The sequence below is a fragment of the Mytilus trossulus genome, chromosome 14, assembly GCF_036588685.1.
Source record: "Mytilus trossulus isolate FHL-02 chromosome 14, PNRI_Mtr1.1.1.hap1, whole genome shotgun sequence".
Lineage (NCBI taxonomy): Eukaryota > Metazoa > Mollusca > Bivalvia > Mytilida > Mytilidae > Mytilus > Mytilus trossulus.
In genome coordinates this window covers 16,339,445-16,366,509 of record NC_086386.1, presented here as the reverse complement: position 1 = coordinate 16,366,509, position 27,065 = coordinate 16,339,445, and the positions used below count along the sequence as shown (strand labels likewise).

The window sequence follows — 27,065 nt, the reverse complement described above, 5'->3', positions numbered from 1 at the left end:
ATCTATATTCTATTCAACAACAGAAATTGAAGTCAATATTTTGCAGGTGAATAGTCCTTGGATGAAAATTTAGGGAGTAAATAAAATAAGAGGATATTAAGCATTTTTCAGGGATTGATGTATAAAAAAGATGATTTGTTTCCTTTCTAATTATAAAAATTCTTGATTATTCCCCTTATTTTGTTCAATTGATTTTTACAGTTGGATATATTTAATTTTTCAGATACCATAGATTTTGATGATCTCCAGGCCTATGACGTAGCTGATTTATTGAAACAATACTTCCGTGAACTCCCAGAATGTCTGATGACCAACAAGTTGTCAGAAATCTTCCTGAATATTTTTATTTGTAAGTGTTCATCCTTCCTGTTAAACATATAAAAAAATGGTGTTACGAAAGTATTTAGTTTTATTTCATTTTCATAAATTTCTCAATAAATTTTGTTTTCTGTCCTTGATGTTGCATAATTATTACCACTTGATGCAGCCGATGTGCTTTGTATTTATTGGAGTAGAATTCCTGAAGTTAATGGGAAAATTAGTCAGTCATTCGTAACAGGAATTATTTATTTCCCTGAATGAAGTAGTTAGAGACATCACTGTACATCCTGTCAACGATTTTACCTTTAGTTCTCAGGGTTGTTTGACATTGATTTCATCAGTTTTCATAACAATATTACAAAAATTTATATATCTGTCAGTGCATCTCACTTCATCGATTTTGAGAAGAATTATTTATAGATCCTACATTTGTAGTGTTTACTTGAAATCATGCTGAATATGCATGTGACATAGGTCATTGAACATTGAGCAGTAGACAATGTTATTGATCTTGTTTAACAGATAGTAAATATTTATATTTTTCAATTAGTAATGCATCTTCAACTCTTTTGAATTGTTTTAGCCAACCCCCAAAAATATGGTTTTCGCCACAAATAAAAAATTATGTTATCACTAAAAAAATCATGTGTTCCTCAACTGTTTCTGTGAGAATTTCGTCAACAACTTTTTCCAACATATAAGTTGTTGTATCAACTAACTGATATCATCAAAATACATGACAAAATTGAAAAACAAATGTGAAAAACAGTGTCACATAGTTCATGGTCAAATTGCAAATGACAAGTTTCTTGGTAAAGAAGTGTGTAGGATACCTGAGTAGCTGAAAACATTATTGTGTTTATACATCAACTACAAATTTCCTGAAAATAAAGTCTCAATGTATTGCTTTAATAATTTGAATTATTGCATAGCGATATAATATTTCCCATAGAAAGTAACCAAACGTTAGCGTGCAGTAAATTCCAATATTGCACTAGTGCAATAAAACAAAATTCATGACGTCATCTACGACATAATCTTAGTTTAAATCAATTTTCACTTTCAAATATTATATTGCTATACAATAAAAGGGTTATTGCATGAATATTGAAGAATATTGTCCCTCGTAGAACATATATTGCACTCGCAAGCTCGTGCAATATAAAATTCTACTCGGGACAATATTCCCCAATATTCATGCAATAACCCTATATAATTGTATATTGCAGCTCTCCCAGTGGAATCCCGATTAGAAGCTTTACAAGCCACGGTCATCCTATTACCTGATGAGAACCGTGAAGTTCTTCAGTCATTGTTGTACTTCCTGGCCGACATATCCAAAGACGCATCAGAACATCAGATGACGGCTAGTAACTTGGCAGTCTGCTTTGCACCATCTCTCTTTAGTCTGAACGGTGCCAAATCTTTAACAGGAAGTCCAAGCCCTAGACGTCCACGGAAAAACCTTGGTGTTCCTGATGCTAGAGAATTATTGGAACAGAAAGCTGCCCATGAATGTCTAACAACCATGATTACAGACAGCAAACAGTTATTTACAGTAAGTAGTAGTCCATCAATATATGAAAAATACATCACTTTATAAAAATCATTGCTTGTCAGAAACAAATATTCCTTTTATAATTTGGTAAATGATTATCAATAGAATAAGTTTTGAAAATATTTTTATTTTAATGTGATATAGAACTATTAACTATAGTACCCATGGTTTAAAGACATAAATTTATGTATAAATAATCTATTTTGTAGATATCTGAGGCTACCATGAGTAAATGCCGGTTTTCATACATAGAGCAAGGTGATCCTATCTCATTACAAGAGTTTAACAACAACTCATCAGAGACTGAGCCAGGATATCAGGCCTTTGTAGAAAACTCTATACAAGGACTCCTGAAGGTAATTTATTTAAAATTAAACTGATTTATTTTGCCTGTACCAGACTTTTGATGCATGACAGTTAAATCTGTTAAAAGAGCTTTAGAAATAAGAATTCTATACCATTTATGAAGTTTTGTTTCAGTTAAACTCTGTTATATGCACCATAGCATATAATGCATGACAAAATGTTCATAAATTATAAATAAAAAATGGATTTTTTTTGTAGGAATCCCATGACAAATTTCGAGGTTGGGTATCTGTTTCAATACCAGGTGATGTGGATGTTTCCTTCAAGAAAGTAGGAGATGGCCATCCACTGAGATTGTGGAAATGCTGTGTGGATGTGGAGGCACCTCCTGAAGTTGTCCTGGAGAGGGTTAGAGATGAGAGGTAGGAAGAATAACTATTTCTATTAAATTTTCTAAAACTGAAACTTACAATACATGTCTGAGGATGGCATCATATTAAAACTAAACATGAGATTTTTTTTTAAACCTGTTGATTCATGAAATATTAAGTTGCCTAAGATGATCCAAATTATAAAATCAATTAAAGGCAGTAGCAGTATATCGCTTTTCAATAGTCATGAATTGATTCAACTGAAACAAATCCTGGTCACAACAAAAATTGAGGGAACCAAACCCACTTTATGAGGAAACTAAACGGAACAACATAAATACTGAACTGCTACAAAAATAAACACCACATACATAGAGATGGAATATGTGATAACAAACACTTACATTATTTCATACAAGTTTTTTTTATTATTTAAATGCAGGTTTAAAGATGATTTTATATATTACAGACATATTTGGGATGAAGATTTATTGAAGTGGCATACAGTAGAAAAGCTTGACGACCAAACTGACGTGTTCCAGTATGAAAGAAATTCTTTGCCCCCTCATCCAGCTACAGACTTCTGTATACTCAGGTAAATATTCAAATATAACTTACAAGAACAAAAATTGAAGAAGATTTTTAATGTCAACTTTTGAATTGTGAACTATTTAAATTTCTTTTATTTGTCTTAAATGACAAAAAAGTTGAAGTTTGCATCAAATAAAATGATAGACTACAAAAAACTATGTTATGAATATTTTTTCTGATTTATTTGTAAGATTTATCTTTCTTCTTTAATTTAGACTTGAGTTTTTATGTAGACTTTTACGAGTTAAAATTTCTGTTATTGTACTTAAATCTATTATGTATTTGATGCTAAAGAAATGTAAATTTGATTGAAGCCCGAAAAAAAAATTATATGATAAAGGAGAGATAACTCTATTATATTATTTCTCATCTGACTTTTTCAGAGGCTGGAGGACAGATTTACCTAAAGGATCTTGTGCCTTGGTCTCAACCTCAGTGGACCATCCGAAAGTAGAGGTCCAAGAGGGTATACAGGGTGTTGTACTGGTATCACACTTTCTTATAGAACCCTGTGGGACTGGAAAATCTAGAATTATACACATGTCTAGAACAGATCTCAGGTATGTCATAGACTGGTCAAACTTTGTAAATTTGACACTGTTTTAACTGATTATATACAAACAAAAAAATGTGCATTAGAAATATGTTGGGTTTTTTTCAAATTAAAAAAAAAATGGAGACAAAACAATACAGCGATTACTTTAGTACATTTCAAAGAGGAACCAAAGATGATAATAGCAAATTTTGAAAGTCACAAAAAAGATTTGGGTATTTTCTAGCAATTCATCGATTCAATTTAATTAATAAAAACACTTTCTCTTATCCTAGCATAACGTCATGATGATGTAAAAATGCTATGACTTTTGTTACAATGGCAGAAAATTTATTGACTGAATAAAACTCCCAAATCTTGTGTATATATGTCTATACCTTTTGTGTGATGAGGATTAATATTAATTTGTTTGTTATTTCAGAGGAAGAACTGCAGAATGGTATAAGAAGTCATACGGCCATATTTGTGTAAGCCTTCTAGAGAGGATCAGAGATTCTTTCAAACAGGATACAACAGGACCAGAATCTGTCGTATAACTATGGACTATATATACTGTTTAAACCATCAGTTAAATCTTAGAAGAGGAAGTGCCTGATTTCATCTAGCTAGCAAATAACAGACTCAATTTATATACACATGAACTTGCCAAGTCCATCAAGATATTTTAGATACACCAGAAATGAATAATGTAAAATGCAATAAGCAAGATATTATAGTTTTCAGAATTCCAGACAAAAACATCTGGAATTGGAAAATCCAATTAAATTATATATTAATTCAGTATTTATAACAATGTATATCCAGTAAGAAACAAAACATTGTTTAAGCATTTATAGTGCATTTATTCTGTGCCATTTTCATTTTTCCATCAACAGTTATCCATCATTTATTTAAAATCACATTCAGTCATGAAATTTAGAAAAAAACAAAGATGGGTTCAAGCTTTTCTTGGGCTGTAGTTGCACATGGCTTTAATGAGCACTTCTTTAGGTTCTTAGTTAAACCAGAATACCTCACATTTTATTTTAAATGGCCGTAAAGCAGTTAAAAGTTGGTTGGATGTTGACTCAAATCTTGATAATGAGATTAGCTAATGGGAGATAACTCTTAACAGATGGTGCTAGTCATGTTTTGTTTTATTTTGTAGTCCCAAATGTTTTACTAGTTTATTAAATCCATAAGTTACCTCTAAGTCGGTTCTACAAAATTACTGGGTTTTTTCCTTTAATTGCATAAAAATTAGATTTTTTTTCTGGGAAAGAAAAAATATAGAATATGTCATCCATTATCCACATTTTGAGGTAATACATCTTTTAAAATATTTTATCTACTGTTAAATATGTATGCTTTTCACCAATATAAGTCAGATATATAATGAAATGTATACTTTTGTTGTTAAATACCTAAGTTAGGTGTATGTACTATTGTTATGGAATGTATATTTTAACAGTGCAATCTTTGATTACAAAGTTATTTCTTGTAATAAAAAGGTATACATTTTATGACAATGTTGAATGTAAATATATGGTCTATGTATATTGGATCCTGTCATTGATATTTGTGTATATTTCCTTCAGAGGAAATGTACATTTCATTACCTCAAACTTATATTTCCATTATTCCAACTATTATTGTTATTAAAATGTTCATATAAGTAAACAAACTGTTAAGAAAATGTCAAATTAAAATATATAAATATAAATGAATTGCCTTTTATTTTTATCTTACCAAAGCAAAATGTCATGGAATAAATTTGAGAATAGAAATTGGGAACATGTCAAAAAGACAACAACCCTACCAAAAAGCTGATAACAGCCAATGGCCACAAATGGGTTTTCAATGCAGCAAGAAAATCCTGCACCTTGAGGTTTCTACAGCTGGACCCTAAATAAAAATGTTTTTGAGTTTGGTGATAATGGACATCAAGGTCAACTCCAAAACTTACAAATAAAATAAAATTAAAACCCATACGAGACTAACAAAGGCCAGAGGCTCCGGACTTAAGACAGGCGGAAAACCAGTAAGATCTCAACTCTCCTCCTACAGCTGTAGCCAATGTAGAAAAAAAGCACACTAATATGCACAGTAAAATTCAGTTCAAAAGAATTTGGAGTCCAATGTCAGAACAAGTAACAAAGAAACTAAGTAAGATGGCACTGAAGTCTTTGTGGCTGTTAGTTTTTGGTGTAATTTTAACATTGTCACCAACAACACCTATTGAAAAGTTATGACCATTTCATAATATGTACTTCATAAGGTGATGGCAACATTCCTTTTGAGTTCCACACATGGCAGGTGGATTCAACTTCAATCTTAATTGACTAGAATTGTCAGATTTATCTTCCCATGTGTTGTGGTCTTCTCAGGCAGTTAGGCTTCCTCCACCAAAACATATATAGACCACCACAACATGGACAACTGTGTTGAAAGTGGCATTAAACACACTATCAATCTATTACAAGTTGATTTATACAGCTTTGATGACAGCTATGTACTTGATTTCCATACAGTATATAGAGTTGAACTGGTAAAAAGTAAAATCACAAAAATACTGAACTTAGAGGAAAATCAATTTGGAAAGTCCATAATCACATGGCAAAATCAAATAACAAAATGCATCCAAAACGAATGGATAAGAACTGTCATATTCCTGACTTGGTACAGGCATTTTCAAATGTAGAAAATGGTGGATTAATTTATTCTTATTTAAAATACATGTTTATGAGACAAGTTAATGAAGAGTACATATTTAAAGACTTGATATTTGGTATGTTGGTGTTGCATTTACATTCATACATTTTGTCATTGCTACTAATTCAAATTCAAGTTGCTGGTACAAGACTGGGAAGAAATGAAAACTGAAAATGTTAAAATTTGCTTTCATTCTGTAATGGGATTGAGTTATCTTATGCCCATAATTGAAGATAGCACAGCATATTGGAAGATATATCTGATTGGTTTTTTAAGTTCAATTTGATGCTGCATTACTGTTTTTAGAGGATAACACCAGTTACAGATTGCATAAAGAGTAATCATACACCATAGTCATAGTACAAGGAGATCAGTTCATACTTTCAAACTACCATTTATGCTGGCGTTCAGCATTTGGTACTAACTGAAAAATTTAATTAATAAAATATGTATTATCACACGTGTCAATAAAACCATTTTACAATAAAAAAAATGACGGAATTTGCTGACAGTAGTGGAATCTATAGGTTACAAGAGCGCAATTATTGGTTTACATTTAACCGGCAACTTTTTTACCCTAAGATGGTACTCAGAAAAAAAAACTTTGAAGCTCCTGATTGGATGATGCAAGTTGGAATTATTTTTTATTTGAAAGCTTATCCACTTAGGTTTGAAAATTGGTGAAAATTAAATACATAATTCACAATGTGTAGAAGATAGAATTTTTTTATTAACTGAGGATCCATTCAAAATTAGCCTTTCCAATTTAGTGTGGAATTAGGAAGCTTCCATAACAACTGCATTTTAGGGCACTTTGTGCTGAATGACCATATACTTTTTTTTCTGTAATACAAGGCTGACATCTATAGTCTCAGGAACTGCTATCCATTTTTTCTAGTTTGTTTATTCTTCAAGAAATAATTTTTTGAATACCACTGGGGTCCTATGGAAAATACATTACCGGTAATTGCGCTCTTGTAATCTATAGATCTGTACTATCTTCAATTATGGGCATAAGGGAGATAACTCAATCAAATTACAGAATAAAAGCAAATTTTACATTTTCAGTGTTCATTTCTTCTCAGTCTTGCACCAGCAACTTGAATTTGTATTGTTAGCAATAACAAATATCAGAGATTTGGAAAGCTATTTCATATCTGCACTGGATATTGGTTCCACTGATTTGAAAATTGTTCAATATAAAGTTGATCTTATCTGAGTTATGATAAGATGATAATTTACAAATACTGGAACTTGACAGTAAAATTGAATTGACTTTTTTTTGGCTTTCACATTGTTTTGTAACAGTTTCTTAACCTAAATTCAATAACTAAAATGTTGTGCGCTTCACATAATAGTCACTTTTTAATATGACATCAACATAAAAAATGAGATGATGTAAATGATTAGCAAATATAAGTTAAAATGACATGTGAAACTATCTGATTTATGTATCAACTATAAATGAAAAACATAATGTGATATACAAAATAAAATGAATTAAAATTATTGTAGTTAAATTAAAGAAGTATCTTGGAAAAACAACGATTGCTAAACAATCACTGAACACTAACTTTGTATTCTTCAAGTAGAATTTCTTTCTTAACCTTACAATGTTAACAGGATTTTGGTAGAAATTCCTCATAATTATTACTAGTAGATAAAATTGATATACATTAGATCATCCTCTGTTATTTTCACTTTTTCACTTTTACTTCATTCAACACAAATATTCCATACAATGAGCAATAATTTTAGTCTAACACAATATAATATACGTACAAATAGAAGTCTAGGATATCATAAAATTGTTGCTCTTTGACTGTGAATGCTATTCAACAAAGACTTTCAAATTGTTTTTTTTTTTAAAGCAGTTGAACCCTTAAACCACTATCTATTTGTCTATATTCCAATCTCTTCTCTACCTAATGTGTACATTCTTCAGACCCTGTTTATGTCTATGTCAAGCAATTCATAACTGATGCATGTGCAATATCGGATACAATTGACTAGATGATATGTCTGTATTACCATACATATGCTAAGAAAACTATTTTATTGAACAGTGTGCAAGTTTCTGAGAGTAAGCACGTGTATGATAATAAACTCATCATAGATACCAGGACTAAATTTTATATATACGCCAGACGCGCGTTTCGTCTACAAAAGACTCACCAGTGACGCTTGAATCCAAAAAGTTTTAAAAAAGCCAAATAAAGTACGAAGTTGAATGAACCAATAATGTATTGACAAAAGGTAGTGATTAAACGCAAAATATTGGTTCACAATGCTCATTGAAAAAAAATGATTAATGTTGACAGGCACCGCTTTCACTGAACACACGAAGCATTAAGGAAGATTTATAAGATTTATCAACTATCTAGTAGTTCAGAATATAGTTGTGTACGTCAATGGCGGATAGAAATGCAACCAAACCACATCTGTTTTTCATATCACATAATTTCTTCGCTGAATACAGTATTACTGCCTTTGCAATTGTTCAAGTTTCAGAGTTAGACCATTTTACATGACTGATGGTCTAGAATTTAGTGATATATTAGTGTAAGAAAATAATCATTTACCAATCCGCCATTACGGCAATGTCACTTGATATAACTTATTAACGTAACACGATATGTCACACATGGAACAGGATCTGTTTACTCCCTGTTTTGAAGGGGTTCGTGTTGTTCATGCAGTGTTTTGTTTTGTGTATTGTTGTTTCTCATTTGTTCTTCTCTGTTTTTTTCACGGCGTTTTCAGTTTATTTTCGACTTATGAGTTTGAATGTACCATTATGATATTTTGCCTCTTTTTGACAGGGTTCTATCGACGACTACCGAACAAACTACCACCACGGGCTCAGAAGTTGAATGTATCAAGTTCAAATGTAATGTTATGGTCTGTGAGCATCTTATATCTCTTCAAGTTGAACATCATCGGCATTCAAATCTTCGGCTTTGAGAAGTTATCTGATGAAGGTTAATTCAGGAAAAAAACCACGCTTCAGAAGCATGACATTACAGCGTGTTGTTTTAATCTTTTTATAGCTCAATTAGAAACTAAAGCTTGGGCAAAACCATTGTTGTATGTATATCATGTAAAAATATAAATATAAATATTACGTGTAGTATAGCATGATTTCTAATTAGAAGGAAAGGTATGTTTAGCGTGCTTGCTTTGTCGCGTATTGGTTCGTACGTCCTTTTCTTTTCTGTCACGAAAAGAGGGACGAAAGATGCCAGAGGGAGAGTCAAACTCTTAGCTAGAAAATAAACTGACAACGCCATGGCTCAAAATTAAAAGTCAAACAGACAACAGACAAATAATAGTGCAGAAGACACAACATGAAAAACTAAAGACTAAGCAACACGAACACCACCAAAAACTTGAGGTGATCTTAGGTGCTCTAGAAGGGTATGCATATCCTGCTCCACATGTGGCACCGCCTTGTTGCTTATATTATTACAAATGCAGTAAATAGTCTAATTCGGTAGGTAAAATTCGAGAAATTGGAAAGTTTATTGTAGTTACGACATAAGGAACATATCCGATATCATCTGTGAAACGGTTATTCCATATTGCCAACTATGAGAGTACAAGGATAAAGGCTGTGGATTTTCTACAAAAATCTTGATTTATTTGCCACAAAGTCCTCTTTTTCTATCAAATGCAATGAATCAGAAACAAATAATGCTTTGCATCAAGTTTCCCCTTGGAATATGTACAAAATGGCCTATCTCTATTATTCATTATATCTGTAGTTTTGATACAATTGAGGTTTAAAAAATTCGTACAAAAATGGCCACAGAAGGGTACATAAACCTTAATGAAACAAAGTAATACCAACTCTTTCAATTTGTCTTTCAGTATGAAATGGGGAATACTTGTGTAAAGTGTAGAAAAGTTATGCTACTTAATACTATTGCAAGATGAGAGAGTCTTAGAGTGTATGTATACTTAAACAGATCTTTGTATTTTTTTAGTATCCACATCTAGTTCACGCCACCTCTAGAAAAGGCAGTTTCACAATTGCTAATAAAATAGATGTCAATAATTTAGAAAGGTTTGGTGGAGCACTTGGAAGACCCATCAATATACCGTTGTTTGTAAGGACACTTATGTAGTCTAAGTATCCAGTACAGTGATGGAAGGTTCAATTCTTTATCTTTGGTTGAAATTTCAAATGAACATAGAACAGACCTCAGATTATCCAGGATTTCCTCTTTGGTAAGTGTCGTGAGGGTATATGTTGAGTGCATTTATCAAGCAGTTTATGTAATGACATTTACACACAAAAAAGTTATTGTTTTGGGCTTTATCTGCGGGGATTGAGATTAAAAAAGTAGAGGAACATAAAAAACAAGTCCAACCCTTCACATTTTGCATGTGCCCACTACATTTCGGTGGAACTTCATGAGAAATTGTCGAATGACATGTGGATGACTTTTGTCATGTCTATTGATGGCTTGCTGTTTCAGTAATTTATTACCTCTATTCACATGTCTGCAAATGATGCAAAGAGAACCGTTTTTGAAATGCAATGACACACCAAATAGAGGTTAACACGACATAAAGTACGAGACGCATATTACATAAAAATTGAAATGCACTGAAGTAATGAAGTAAGTCTAATCAGTCATGGGAATGTGTATAAATTCGTGACTGTTTTGAGTATTTTTACTTTCTGCGTAGACTTGCTACATGTCCCTTCCTAATTATGTTTTTTTCTCTTTTTTTTCTTTCAATTTTGCCCTTTAATAATTTTACTGCTATAACTAGGAGATTACACTTATACTGACATCTGCAGGAGGAAGGACAATCAGTCGGCTGGCACCTATCAGTAAACATATAAATTAGTAAGAGAGAAATGATAGAAAGGGAATTGTAGCAAGTCTACTTTCTGCGTAATATATATTGATTTGATTATCTACATCCTGGATAATATTTGATAAACATTTACAATGTTTTCATTTCTGACACCGCTCCCTTTTATGCTGCTTTGTACTTTATTTGTTACCGATAAAACGTTCAATATTCTTCTTCCTGTATTTATCATGGCTTCATAAATTATTGCTGCTGATAAAAACACTTGATAAATTATCCGACTTATTTGTATCATTGTATAGCGTATTATAGAGATGGTGACTGGATCGCTGTTATAGATTTTAAAAGTAAGTAAGATAGATCAAGGATGTAAGAATCGTAGATTATTTCAACCATCTTATGTGTCATTGTCCCATAAAATTCCAAGTATCACATTGTTTAAACTGTTTTGTCCGTTAAGGAGCTGCATTACATTAATTTAGTCTGATTTTTTTTATTTTGTAAACATTTTAAATTTCAGTTCATGTTGGAAATCAATAATACACATTTGAGATACATGTGTATATATATAATTATTTATATTCCTGGCTAGTATAAAGATTATTTATATTCCTGGGTAGTATATAGATTCTTTCTATTCCAGGCTAGTATAAAGATTATTTATATTCCTGGCTAGTATATAGATTCTTTCTATTCCAGGCACAGAATAGAAGTGACTGAGGATTGATCTGGCCGTATTATATAACAAAGTAGAAGATGGAAAAAGTGACTAATTTATCTAATACTCAGTGTAATGTACATATAGATAGCTTGTTAGAGTACTTCTGTGTTGACCACGATCAGTTGTGTTGTCAATATTGTCGAAAAAAACATTTGTCATGCCAAAACATAATGTCACTTGCTTCGGCGTCAGAAGGGAAACAATTTTCCCACACAGTTTCTGACTGCATGGAACAACTAAAGGCACTTGACGGCACCTGTCAGGGTATTATCGATGATAGAGACCACTGTGTTGCCGTCTTGAAAACAGATGTTAGAAGATTGAAAGATTCTTTTTCTGAAAACTGTGATAATGATAAAATAGAAAACAGCTTAAATGAAAAATTAGAAGATAATTTGAAAACGCTTTTGAATGAAAAACAATATGCTTATCATTTGAAAAGGAAGATAGAATCAGCATATGAAAGAATAGTATTTGCAACTACACATGGGACGAACGAGCAAGTTTTCATATTGATGCATACATTTGATTGGGAGTTGAAGCAGCTCGAAAGCAACATTAGAAATGCCATTGAAGGACTAAAAAACATTACCATCTCAGTAGAAGATTCTGAAGGTAAAAAAAACACTTCAAAAATAATCACTGTTCAAACGAATCCCAGTGAAATCACATATAGGTCTGCAATATTAAGCCAAGCAAAGAGCAAAACCGTATTAGGGTCAAAACATCTTGCTGGTGTAGCTGCTTCGCAAAATGAGATTATGGTCGGTGATATGGGAATAATTCACTTCTTAAACATACATGGACAACATCTTCGTTATTTGAAAATCTGGGGTTGGGCGCAGTATCTCAGTTTTGGAAGCAACAACCGTTTGATATATGCAGATCATGATTCGGATACATCATGTTGGCTTTCAAACACTGTAAATTCTGTTGGGATTTCAATGTTACTCTCGCCACTTGTTTTTAGTTTCTTTTTCATTCTTTCAAATCTATCCTTCATACTTCTTATTTTGATCCTACACTGCTCTGGAGTAACTTGTATTGAGAGTTTTTCCGCAATCTCTTGGGATATTCTCACCCATTTATTTTTTATGAAGGATTTACTCTTCTCGTATTTATCATACAAATCAAGCAAAAATTTTTCAGAATCTTTAGACCATGTTGAGCTTGTCGATGGTATCTGTTTGGCACTTGTGCTGGCTAGGCTAGTGGCACTTGTGCTGGCTTGGCTAGTGGCACTTGTGCTGGCTTGGCTAGTGGCACTTGTGCTGGCTTGAGTGCTCATACTAGGCATATCCGTAGCTTGGCTAGATTCCACTCTCAGGATACTAACAGTTACCTGACCATCGACATAATCCCTTTCTTCCAAAAATCGGGAAATAGCCTCTTCATCTGCAAAGTTCAAACACATTTTAAATCATTGAAGTTAATGACGCTAAATATTTTGATGACAACGCTGACCATCTAAAAGTACAAAAACCGATAAACAAATAAAATGCAAGCACACTGCAGTCGTATTTCGGACATGTATGTAAGCAAGTGGTATATATTTATTGTATAGCAATATTGATTCCCCATAAAAAGCAAGGTAAAAATATTCCTATATTGCACAAGTTCTATTTTGCACCTGATGGCTCCAGAGAAAAATTGATGATTTCATCAAGGACAAAAATCTTATTATAAAATCCATTTGTGGCCACGTTTGTGGCATCATCTTTACAGAACCTAGTAATTACATTATTGGTTTTTAGTGGGGCCACGGTTGCTCATTTAAAAATATATTCTTAAGGTGTGTATTCGTTTGGTTATTTTGTATATAATACTTTAACCAATTTGTTTCAAGCATCACCAACTTACCTCCGCTTTCTAACTTTAGCAACGTTACTATGTCTGTTCTTACTATGAATTTTCGGAATATTTCTCCATCTTTGACAACAGAAATGATTGCAGTTTCTCTCCTGGCCGGCAACTTTGGAAGAACTCTGGAATTCAAAGAAAAGGTTCTTTTTAAAATTTAAATTGTTTAGAGAAGGGCGGATCCACAATTTAATTGCAGTTCTAAGGGGCTGTAAAAAGAAGAAGAAAATTGAAAAGTCTTTGTGATAATTTGTGTACAAAAACAAGATGTCATGCAATTAAATTACAGTATATGCTTTCCCAATTAAAGGTATGTGGGTGCAAGTCCACAAATTTATGCTTTAACTCAGCACATGTATGTGTGATCCTCAGCAGGGGCGGATCTAGTCCCAATAATTATGACGTCTTGCAAGGCTTTTTTATATTTTTATGTCATAAAAAAGTTATAAAAAAGCCTTGCAAGACGTCATAATTATTTGGTCTAGGGCGGATCCAGCAATTTTCAAAAGGGGGGGGGGGGTGCTAGTCCTTTAATATATAACCTCTGGAGGCGATATTTTCTATTTACATTATTATTCTAATGATTTCTTTTTACTTATTTTGGTATTTTATATTTTTTTTACTTTTTGTTGTTTTTATTATCAATGTGCATAAAATAGGGGGTGGGGGTGCTTACCCAGGACAAAGGGGAGAGCAAAACATATGTCCCGATACAAATGCATTGATTGGCCAAAATAAAGGGGGTGCTACCCCCCCCCCCCCCTGGATCCACCACTGCTCAGTATGATCATGTTTGATCATGTTTTAATGCAACATGCACCCAACACAATCAAGATTCTATTGTTAAATATATTTTCGTTCTTTGGTTTTACATGTAATTCAATAAATTTTACTTCAGATACATGTAAAATGAATTATTTACAAATTATTCCGATTTATTCTTATTTTCTCAGTCAAATTTTCCCACACTTACAACTTTTCCGCCATCATGATCTTGGACATGAATCGTCGCTTCAGTTCAAACGGTGCATTCCGGATTATTCCGGTTTATATTTTTTTTAGAAACGAACGTAAAACCTGTTGCTCCGGATGATCCGGGTATGTTCCGGATACCAGAAACGAACCGACCCATTGACAAGTTTGTACGTATCAAATAATGGAGAAAAATCAATCCTAGTATTCAGATGTAGTTAAACAAGGAATCGTGCCTGGGTTTTTATTGATTCTACTTTTCTAAATGTGTTGTTTCATTAAATTATGAAACCTTTTAGTAATTACTACCAGTGCATTACGTATTATTTTCATGGCCATACTTAGTTTAAACATATTTATGTACAGGGGATTGGGAAACAAGTTTAATAGTGCAATTTATGTTAATCCTTCCACTTGGTGGGTACAAGTGCTACCTTGTAGCGGCATTCGTCTGCCCTTTTCGAAATCTTCAAGGATGTCTTTTACGTACAAGAGATATGGTTATCTCTTAACACGGGTCAGCCATTTATCCCACCTCCGACGGAAAATCATCTTTTTCGAGACCAATGCATACTCATATAAAAGGGTGTCGAGGAAGAGCCGAAAATTTAGTCCAGCTTTTTGTGCCTGTCCTAAATCAGGAGAATGTTATTTAATGGTTGTCGTTTTTTGCTGTATATTATATTTGATTTGTACATAAATCAGTTCAACAGTTAATAATTCTTATTTCATTTGCATATCTATAAATACTTGAATTGCATTGGTCAAGTAGAATTTTTCTCTTGGTTTACACTTCGATAAACCATGTTTCCGAAACTACTTTTGTAAGCTATTCATGCGCGATACACATTCTTGCAGGGATACTGGGATCTTCAGCAAGTTGAGATTATAAAACAATTGCATAACAGTTGTTTCTATTCTAATGCATATATAATAAATAAAAAAAGAAGAAATAAAATAAATGCAATTAAGCTTCGAAAATGTATAAAAATAAAATTTGAATAAAATTCCGGGAAATTTCACGAATAATTTGGCGAATTTACGTCATGGCAAAACACGGCGTCATACGATTAAAAACTTCCAGACGGAAGATTATTTCGTTACTTGTACGCTTCAAATTCGGATAGTATCTAAATAAAATGAAGTTTTTGAGGTAGGTGCTAGTTCATTTTAGATTCTGTTGCATTTATAGAACATTTAAATTTTTAGAAAGTCAAGATGGCGGCGTACTCCTTGGTTACGACATGACATTGTGCTTCTGATGGTACATATAGTAGCCATCAAAGTAATAATGTAAATTAATAATCGCGTATGTTTGGCTGAAGAATTATAAGGATTAAACACATTTTTTCTAGAGGTTATTGATGTGTAAACCGGGTCTCTAACTCACAAACTTGACATAAAAGTCCTTCGGACTTTTATTCAGTTTGTGAGTTAACCGCCCCGGTTTACACATCAATAACCTCTAGAAAAAATGTGTTTAATCCTATACTAATGATACCTTAATTTTTGATGGATATACCATCTGGACAGGCAAGCAGTTAATAAGAGCGATCGAGATTATAACATTAAACTGTACCAAACTCGAACCAATAATCAGGGAAAGCATATGATATCTACATTTTTGAATGATTTCTTTCTTTATTACTGCAAATATCATAAAAAGTTATAAGGCCAGTTCCGAAGTACAGGACTACTGGGATGTTGCATTGTCGTTTTTGTTTTTTGTTGCACTTCAGTGTGCAGGTTTTCTCGTCGTTTTCCTCTTAAAGTTGATGTGTTTCCCTCGCTTTTTAGTTTTAACCCTTTTTTGTTTTCTCTCAATCGATTTAGGATTTTTGAACAGCGGCCTATATTATGAGATAACTGTATTGTATTTTAAACTCCAACGGCATCAATTGGGGATTTGATGGTCCCAAGAGGAGACAGCAAACAGGGTATTTGAGACCATCAAATCCCCAATTGATGCCGTCGGAGCTTAAAATACAATACAGTTATCTCCATTCTAATGAAACTAACATAAAACAACGTTAGACATGTATTTAAAATCTGTTATATGCCGTCTGCGCTTGCGCGTACGTCCCACAGCATCAATACAGCATCAATTGTCAACTCTAATGCAACAACGTTTGTAACGTTCATTTTGATTGGATAACGTCACTTATTTACATGGCATCAATTGACAATTGATGCTATGTAACGTCATATGACATATTTTAAATACATGTCTAACGTTGTTTTATGTTAGTTTTGCATTTCTTAGATACAAAATATAGCAAAAAAGGGGGGTGAACATGTCACAAAAGTCTGCAAAATTTGTTCTAAAGGAAAATTTCAATGAATTACAGTGATACCTTTCCTGAATCCATAGCTTCAAATGGTCCAAAAAAATCATATGCCTTTATGCTCGTTTTTCCATAAAATTGAATTGAAAAGATCGAGCGCAAAATCTTTGTTGATAAACACTACAATAATTTATGGACCTATGAACGGTACGGATAGGAAAATACGGACTGTCAATCATAGAAATGGCCTATAAAACATGTTAAAATCAATCTAAATGTTCATATAAACCCACTAAGAAGGCTATATTATACTTCAATTATCTAAAAATCAATTTTATTGTCGCAAACTGTCATATTTAAAAAAATCACAGGGGCCATAATGCGAAACTAAACTTCTAACTGTGTATTGCTACCTTAAGCTCCGACGGCATCAATTGGGGATTTGATGGTCGCAAATACCCGTTTACTGTCTCCGCTAACGCGTCTCCAGGAAACTTAATTTGCGACCATCAAATACCCAGTTGAAAGAAATCTGTTTTTTTTTACACAAAACTAGCAAGCATTATGTCGTATATCACAAATGATGTTCTTTAAGTTAAGATATTACATTACCACCAAATGGAAAAAAAGTAAGGTCCTTATTAGGAGTTATTATATGTTCCCATTGTATGGCATGTGTCATTGTTATATATATATATATGAATTTTCATTTATATGTTGTATTTGCTGTATATCAACTTCCGTAAAACAATAACAGTCAATAACGAATTTTTACCTGTCCTATTTTTATTTGAGTATTGATATTCGAAATATTCATGTCCATTTAAAATATTATAAATATGACACTAAAGGCTGGATGAATGCATTGGGTTTATATCTGCTTTTTTATCTGTGTTCCCAATGTCTATATCACTCAGTTGTCAAAATAAATCTGTATTCACGGTTTGTGACGTCAACATACGTTAACGTGGCCCTAATAACTTTGACTGGAATATATCAACGAAAACAAAATGAATGAACTGATGCTGATAAGTTTCACCCGAACTTATCACGTCCTCTTTCAGTTTTTTTTGAAACAAAAATAACCAGTATTTTCGACCATCCAAATACATATCGCCTACTCGACACACTATCAAGCCATATTTTAACTCGTTCGCTGCGCTCACCCGCTGAAACAACTACAAATTGTGACAAGCAACTCACTTTTACAATATCAATTTGAAGAACAATCGTCAATCGGTACTTGTCGTTCTTCCATTCGTATACTATTATATTACCATGTACAGTCGCTCCGTCATTCTCGTATCACTACTTTATAAATACATTACTAGCGACGTCACAATGTCTGAGGATTTCTTTCGTCAAAAGTAAAAACAAAGGCAACAGTAGTATACCGCTGTTCAAAAGTCATAATTCGATAAAGCAAAAACAATCTGAGTAACAGCTTAAACCGACGAAAACACATATGTAAGAGGAAACAGGAGCAACATAAATACTGAAACACAACAAAAACAAACACCAACATAAATTGAAACGGACTGTAGATAACAACTGCAACATTCGTGAATTGATACAGAACATTTTCAAAGAAAAAATGGTTAGTTGAAACTGGTTTTGTGGATAGCAAAACCTCACGCTTATACTTGTCTATCCCAAATTCATGTATTTGGTTTTGATGTTATATTTGTTATTCTCGTGGTGTTTTGTCTGATGCTTGTTCCGTTTCTGTGTGTGTTGCGTTTCGGTGTTGTGTACTGTAAATTCAGAAATTAATGCGAGGTTTTTATTATTGCGAAAAATGCAACTGAGTTGTAAACGCAATAAATTAAACTCGTATTTTGAAATTTTTTATATGAATTTAACAGGATTTTTCTCAAAATCGTAAAAATTAAAATCGCATTTAAGTCTAAAATGACAAAATCGCAATAATAAATGCACGCAATAATTTCTGAATTTACATATATTTCTTGAGTTTCCTATCATTATTTCCCTCGCAACAAGTAGCTGCTTACAAAGAAACAAGGGCTTTCAGTTTGCATACACATGATGGCTCATTAATTTACAACAGTGCATATAACATAGAGGGAATATGGACTTATATCAAAATCCGTCCTTTATTTAAAAAAGGTAATGTAATAAGTACAGATAAACAATAAATGTACTTATTCAAATTCCAGAAGAACACGGATAATATTTGTGTAAATGAAAGTTTAATAAAAGGAACAGCAGTATAAGGAATACAAATAAACCTACTAAAATCTTGGTTCTTGTGTTCTATTGACTTTGAAAACACATTTGAAAAGAGTCTTGGTTGCCTTCCAAAACTCAGGATCCAAGAATGCATAGATAAACGGATTTATGAAATTATTTATCAAGTATGTATGATAGAGCCAAAGCACAACGATAAGTCGGTTCCTTGATAAGTTATCCCAGAAATCGTGCATTATTCCTTCCAATGTTAGAATGATGCCCACGGGTATAACACTAACAGTAAACACTAGAGTTATTATCATAAACATTAATGTAAATTTGTTCTTTACTCGGTTATTTCGTTTAAAATGTCCATAAATAGTACATCCTATTCTACCATATAGAAATATAAATGACACTAGAATAAGAAAATTTACAGAAAGATAAACAATGCCATATGCAGCGCCATCTATATCCGAATCATATTCAATTTTTCCACATCGTTTTCCTACAATAGTGCCCTCGCTTGCAAAGTCGATATGGTCATACGTCATAGCTAGAGGCACTGCCATCGAAAATGCTAGTAAAAAGGACAAAGCAACCATTGCTCGTCTAAAGTATAGGGATATAGTTATATTTTTACATATCTTCAAATATCGTTGGACAGCAATACACATTAAGACAAACACCGATGTAAATGCTGTAGTTGTTATAAAAAAGAGTGCAACTTTACATCCTAAACTGTTCTTGTAGTTCAAATGCATCGCAAGAAACATAATGTCTAATATAGGACAAACAATACACGCCACTAGATCTGCTACGGCTAAAACAGGAATGAAGTATCTCTCATCAGAAACATCTTTAAACTGGTACCTATATACAACAATAACTATGCTATTCCCAATCAGGCCACATATCATATACACAGTCAGAACTGTAATATTGCCAATAATGTTTCTCGCAAATTCACTATGCCATTGCATCAACATTTCATTCGTCTCATTATGCGCCATGATTGAATTTATCCAGGTGAATATATAAGGAAAAATAGATGCAGAAATGAGGAAGACACTTCAAAAAAGATAAGTTAATATTCATTTATTAGAGTTCTTCCTGCAGAAGTAATCATCGTGTCTAAACAAATGGTAGAAACTTCCCATTTAATGATTTGATATTCTATCTAACATACTACTGACCTACTATTATGTTAGACATTCATGAAAATAAAAAGAATATATTGCATTGTCACAATATATGGTTTTTATCACGACTATCTCAAGAGGACTTAAACTATTTATATTATTGTTTTTTTCCATATTAATACCTCAGCGAATAAGGCTAAGGTATACTTATGATATATACACAATTTAATCTCCAAAGTCAAAATGAGGTCTACTATAGTAGACAAGTGATATTACTCCTTGTCATACTCTAAATTGCCAAATCGATATTGAATTAAACGGAAACTTTTAAACATATGTCCATAGAAACAAGTGTATGCTCTCCACATTCTATAGGTGTCTGTCCAAATTCAGTAGGTTGTCATTTAGTGGTTGTGGTTTGTTGCTTTATATCATATTTGATTTTCGTTTATTGTTTTATACGTATGCCAGACCGTTAGCTGACTTGTTTAACTTGTTTTACATTTGTCATGCCGGAGCCTTTTACAGCTTTCTACTCACGGTATATATGGGTTTTGAATTGACATTCGCGGTCATTTCAGGACTAGAATCTATGACAATCTTAATTCTGAAATTTTTCTCCCACCTTTGTAGCAATATACCTTTCCCACCTGTGTCTCGATATAACAATTTCCCCTGCATATGGGATATATATTTCTCAACTTATTTGGTATTAAAGAGTTTGCAGCTGCTACTCAGACTTTGGGAAACGTCACCAGTGTCTGCATTAAAAGTTGATGAACCAGGAAGGCACTAAGACCTTGTCCATACATATTCTGTTTCAACTTCACAAATAAAACACGATGGCCTTGACTATATAGATTCTGGGAAACGACGTTGTTTATCATCTTAATATTCTTTTCTTTGTCTTTATGAAAATTACTAATTTTATGGATTTTTATTTCCATTTGCTTAAATATACTGTCGAATCCATAGTGGTCATCAGTCAAAAGGTTGAGATTTTTGTTTGTTGGTGTACCAAAAATCGTTCATTAAGTTTATCGGAATTTTATTTCATCACAAATTTTTTTTTTATGCGCAATTTATAGGCAGTATGTTTTCTGGTCTGTACGTTCGTTCGTTTGTTCCCCTTCAGATTAAATGTTTTGGTCGAGGTAGTTTTTGGTGAAGTTGAAGTCCAATCAACTTGAAACTTAGTACACATGTTCCCTACGATATGATCTTTAATACCAAATTAGATATTCTCTTAATTTTCAAGGTCCATTGAACATAGATGATGATAGTGCGGACGGGGCATCCGTGTACTTTGGACATATTCTTGTTCAGTATCTTTTTTCTTTTTGAAAGGCATTGCTTCATATAAATTTAGAATAAGAATATATTTTGCACATTAATTTGATGCTTTATGCAACAAGAAACAAGTTTTCCTTTTTTGTTTACATCTTCGTATAGTGTACGTTGCTATGAAACAAAGTATCCCAAAGTACCAGTAAGTCTTGCTGAAATCTATTATTTGAAATTTTAAGGACATCATAATACCATATAGCGGGTTATTTTCGCGGGTGTAAAATTTCGCGATTTTCATTCAATAAGGTATACGAAATATTTTGGCGGTTATTATTTTGGCGGATTCAACATTTTCAACATTACCTTTGCATGTAAACTTTTAAATTGGACGCATTTATTTTGGCGATTTTATTCTATCCGCGAAAATAAGCGAAAATTTACACCCCGCGAAAATAACCCGCTATACGGTACTTCCATGGTTAACCAAATAAAATATCTGTTTCACAGATGACAATGGATATGTTCCAATAGTGGCAATCCTGTCCCCTTTTCCCCGAATGTGACCTACTGAATTAAACGTAAACTAGACGCGTTCTAACAGGAGCAACACGACGGGTGGAACCTGTGAAGCAGGATCTGCGTTACCTTCCAGAGCACTTGAGATCACTTCCAGTTTTTGGTTTGGTTTGTGTTCCTCAGGCTTTGGTTTTCGATATCGTGTTTTGTGTACTGTTGTCTGTCTGTCTGTTTTTGTTTTATTTAGTCATGGTGTTGTCATTTTTTTACTCTTTGTTTAGCATGTGTGCTAACTACGGTTTTACATATCATCAAATCTTTTTAAGATGTATGTTTTGAACACAACTGTGAATTATAGTATTTCTGCAAGCCTATTTAAATGAACAGAGAGTAACGTGTAAGGAAAAACAAGAAGCTTATTTAATTTTTTATTTTTTAAATATTAACATAGATATTAGGCACTAAAAGAGAATCAGTAGAACAGTCAATTAGAACAGTTGAAGATTAGTGTGATTATAAAATTACAAAAGCCCTGTACAGTCACTACGACATACAACTTAAAATTATTGCAAAATGTAAATACAAAATACTGCAATATGTAAATAAAAAAATATACTACAATATGTAAGTGAAGTTACTTTAATATGCAAATAACATAAACAATATTATACAACTAAAAGACATATTTTATGCCGTAAATAACTACGAATTTGTCACATAAATAAATGTTTTAAAATCTTTGTTCTGGAGTTCTTTTGACTTTGGATACACATTTGAATAGAGTCTTAGTTGCTTGCCAAAACTCAGGATCAAGAAATGCATAGATGAACGGATTTATTAAATTATTTATCAGGTATGTGTGGTATAGCCATAGGACAACGATAAGTTGGGTCATTGTTAAATTATCCCAGAAATCATGCATAATTCCTTCCAACGTTAAAATAACACCAACGGGCGAAGTACTAACACTAAACACTATGGTTATAATCATAAATATGAATGTGAACTTGTTCTTTACACGTTTATTTCGTTTAAAATGTCCATAAATAGTACAACCTATTCTTCCATATAAAAATAAAAAAGTAACTAGTGCAAGAAAATCAACGGAAAGATAAACAATCCCATATGCAGCGCCATCTATATCCGAATCATATTTGATTTTTCCACATCGTTTTCCTACAACAGTACCCGGCTTGAAAACTTTATATGATCATATGTCATGGCAAGGGGTACGGCCATCGAAAATGCAAGTAAAAAGGATAAAACAACCATTATTCGTCTCCAGTATAAAGGTATTGTTTTATTTTTCCATATCTTCAAATATCGTTGAATAGCAATAAAACAAAACCCGAAGTAAATGCTGCAGTGGTTATAAAAACGAGTGCTATTTTACATCCTAAATTATTAACGTAGTTCAAGTACATCGCAAGAAACATAATGTCTAATATAGGACAAATAATACACGCCACTAGATCTGCTACGGCTAAAACAGGAATGAAGTATCTCTCATCAGATACAACTTTAAACTGGTACCTATATACAACAATAACTATGACATTCCAAATCAAGCCACATATCATATAGACACACAATGCAGTTATATTTCCGATACTTTTTTTTGCAAATTCACTATGCCATTCCACCAAAAATTCATTCATCTCATTAGGTGTTATTTTAATTTGATGTAGTTTTTTCGATCAAGAAATGTTCATGTATTAACCGAGTAGGAACAAGGAAGGAACCTAGTCAATTAGTTCAATATTAAATTTTAATTGAGTGCCACCTTTTTATTAAACATTCTGTCTTAAACAAAAGGAAGATACAAACCATTGTATGCTTTACTCTGTTATTTGTTAGACAAACAATATACATATATCATATGTTTCTATCGTCAAGACAAGGAAGAAATATTGTTCATTATAATAATATATTGTTTCCTTTATCGTAACATGAATCTGAATATTGATGTGAATTGTTTTATTGAATTGTTCTATTTCTGAGCTAGTCCAAGTTCCACTCGAGATAATCAAGTAATGACATTGTTTCTTTGTAAATAATATCTAAGTTCCTTCTATTTTGAAACTTCCGAAAACTGTTTTATGTAACAAGATGATATTATTTGAATAGATTTGAGTTGCTAATTATCATTTCTTTTGGGTGAAAAACTGTGATTGAAATTCATATCCATTTCTGTTTGGTTGTAATGTTCTTCATGTGTGGGGCGGTGATATTCTTTCACAGGTGTTAAAACAATTGTTTTGAAACCAAACGTATAAAAATTATATCATTCAACCCAATTGAACTTATTTACATAAATATAACACAGCTATCACTAATTGTCTTTTTCATTAGGTTTGAACTAAGTTAAGAAACTATATAATGAACGACAAAAAGATGATTTTTCGTGTCCTCTTTCGATTTCTTTTAGACGTCGATGTTCCTCCAACCCCTTCTTACGGTGTGCATATTTTACGAACTTGTTCCAAATTCTGTCTGTCGTCGCGTTTTTGGTTTCAATTAAATTTGGTAAACATCGCTCAAAATCATGTTTAACCTCGACATGTTTTGTATGTGATTGTCAGAAGTAAGGAGTCGGAAGTTCAGTAGTTGTAATTAGCTCATTTTAATTCCGTAAAATTGTATTGATAAAAATCAGTTCATTGCTGACAACATGCATTTGTTCCTTTTTTATATATATGATGGATACATGTATTTTATTTCGTTTGAATTAGGGTTTTTCCCGTTTGCTATTTGTAGTTATTATTTATAGAGGGGAACAAGTATAACTAGTTCGGATACTGGTTTTGTAACAGTATGTACTATTTATAAGTTTGATGTTAGATGCAGGAGGCACGAGGAAAGTTTTGGTGGTTTTTATGGGTGGGGTTTAAAGGTACTATATAAAGTTTGCGATTTAATGTATTAGTATCGACGGTGCTCGCAGTTACGTCGGATTGAAGTTGGTCACATAGGTATATGTGCAGTTGCTGCTATGTTTATTTTACGTACAGGCGTTGGAGGCATTATCCGGGGGAAAAGAAACGATGCGAAAGAGGAACAATGTTATATGTTATGTGTTTATATATTGTTTCGATTGAAGAAATATGTACAATAAAGAAAAATAAAATATTGTATCGAAAGAGAAAATAAAATGTTACTGCGAGCAACTAATCCTATAATCTGTGTTTGTCTTGTTTATAGCCTATTGAATTTAGAGATTTAATGCTTTATATTCGGACAAGCAGGGCGAGGGAGAATTTAAACTTGCATTTGTCTTCGTCGTTTCCTTACCTTATTATGTATGATGTAAGGTAAGGAATATCATTTGTTTTCATCATATAAGGACTATTTGAGAGTGATGACCGTCGAGGAAATGATTTTTATTATCCATATGTATTATGAAGGATAGGACACCACTGTTTTGTGAACACTAAATATCATTATCTTACCTCCTATATATTTGTAGGTACATAAATGGTTAAAAGCGACCTCGTGGTGACCGTGTATATTCCATATTAGGTTAGTAGGGAGGCGGGGCTTATTTCAATACACGGTTAGTAGTGGATTTACGACTTAGGCACTGTTTCATTATTTAAAAGTATTGAAAGTTCTGTTGAATTTTGTTATATCAAGGTTGTTGATTGAAGAAGGCTCTTAAATTTGAACACTTGGACACTTTTAAAACAGAAATAAGATGTGTTTTGATAGCAAATAAGACCACTTTAGTCTAAAATCAACAAATAAAGATAGTCGGTAAGATAAATTCGTTACATAGTGTGCTATTGACCTAATATTCGTGCCTTGAATCATTATTGAACTATCAGAACGTAAAACATATGAATATCCCAAAATTCACAAATCATTGAACGGAGAGAACTTGCAGCTATTAAAAGCTAGTTCAAAGCCACATTTTTAACGACTTATAATTACATCATGTTCAATTTAAATGAATTGTCAATTTGCTATGCTAATGTGCTCTGCTACCTTTTTTACGTATTTATTGGTTTTGAAGTGATTCAAACTATATGACATTTTTACCTATTATGTCTGGTTTTTTTTCATACATCGTTGTCAATATAATGGAATTGTATTCGACTGTTATACCAGTGAGAGGTTTAGCTATTATTAAAACCAGGTTTAATCACCATTTTCTACATACAAAAGTGCCTTTACCAAGTCAGGCATATGACATTTATTATCCATCCGTTTTATGTGTTTGAACTTTTGTTTTTGCCATTTGACTACGGACTTTCCGTTTTGAATTTTGCTCGGGTTCATGCGTTTTTGTAATTTTATTGATTTGGAACATTCGGTACACATCAAACGTAGGTTTCCAGTTTTTTTATGAGAGCGTTGTAAATTACGCAATGAATCTCGAGATTGTAATATGAATACATCCAAAATATTAAAGTAATGTGGAAGATATACTGAATGTTAAGTTAAAGTTCAAATTCTTTATCACAAAGGAATGACGATTGCATGGATATACTCCCTATCGCAATATTAAATTATTGAAAGAAAGTCAACTCAAATTCAGTTTTTAATTTCTAAATATTAAGCAAGTATATGCGCGTCCGTTACAATTGTTTAAATGCTAGTGGTAAATCCACTGTCATGGAAAAATGAATGACAAAATAATCATGATCATCCGTCTCAGCTGCAATGTGAGTGTGGTTTTTCTACATATTTATGCCACATTTATAGGCATTATGTTTAATGGTCTGCGCGTCCGTCCGTTCGTCTGTTCGTATGTCCGTTCATCCGTATGTCCCTCTTCAGGTTTAAGTGTTTGGTCCGGATAGTTTTTGATGAAGATGAAGTCTAATCAACTTAAAACTTAGTACACATGTTCCGTATGCAATGATCTTTCTAAT

The 27,065-nt window shown here is 32.6% G+C and overlaps 2 protein-coding genes across 5 annotated transcripts in view; one reads left to right on the top strand and one right to left on the bottom strand.

Annotated features, from left to right (window-relative positions):
* The window catches only part of LOC134696665 (rho GTPase-activating protein 7-like), a 118,097-nt gene extending 112,691 nt beyond the window's left edge, over positions 1–5,406 (top strand). For all 4 annotated transcript variants that reach the window (XM_063558581.1, XM_063558580.1, XM_063558582.1 and 1 more), the window contains 7 exons: positions 224–349; positions 1,551–1,879; positions 2,089–2,235; positions 2,444–2,607; positions 3,026–3,151; positions 3,531–3,707; positions 4,122–5,406. In XM_063558581.1, coding sequence (XP_063414651.1) covers positions 224–349; positions 1,551–1,879; positions 2,089–2,235; positions 2,444–2,607; positions 3,026–3,151; positions 3,531–3,707; positions 4,122–4,236 — 1,184 coding nt within the window. In that variant the 3' untranslated portion in view covers positions 4,237–5,406. The remainder of the gene's footprint in view (positions 1–223; positions 350–1,550; positions 1,880–2,088; positions 2,236–2,443; positions 2,608–3,025; positions 3,152–3,530; positions 3,708–4,121) is intronic.
* A 7,419-nt stretch (positions 5,407–12,825) lies between these two features.
* LOC134697516 (uncharacterized) lies at positions 12,826–13,954 on the bottom strand. The gene is made up of 2 exons (XM_063559795.1): positions 13,800–13,954; positions 12,826–13,334 (listed from the first exon to the last, which is right to left on the bottom strand). Exon 2 carries the CDS (start codon positions 13,234–13,236, stop codon positions 12,826–12,828), a length of 411 nt encoding a protein of 136 aa, XP_063415865.1. The 5' UTR covers positions 13,237–13,334; positions 13,800–13,954.
* Between the last annotated feature and the right edge of the window lie 13,111 nt (positions 13,955–27,065).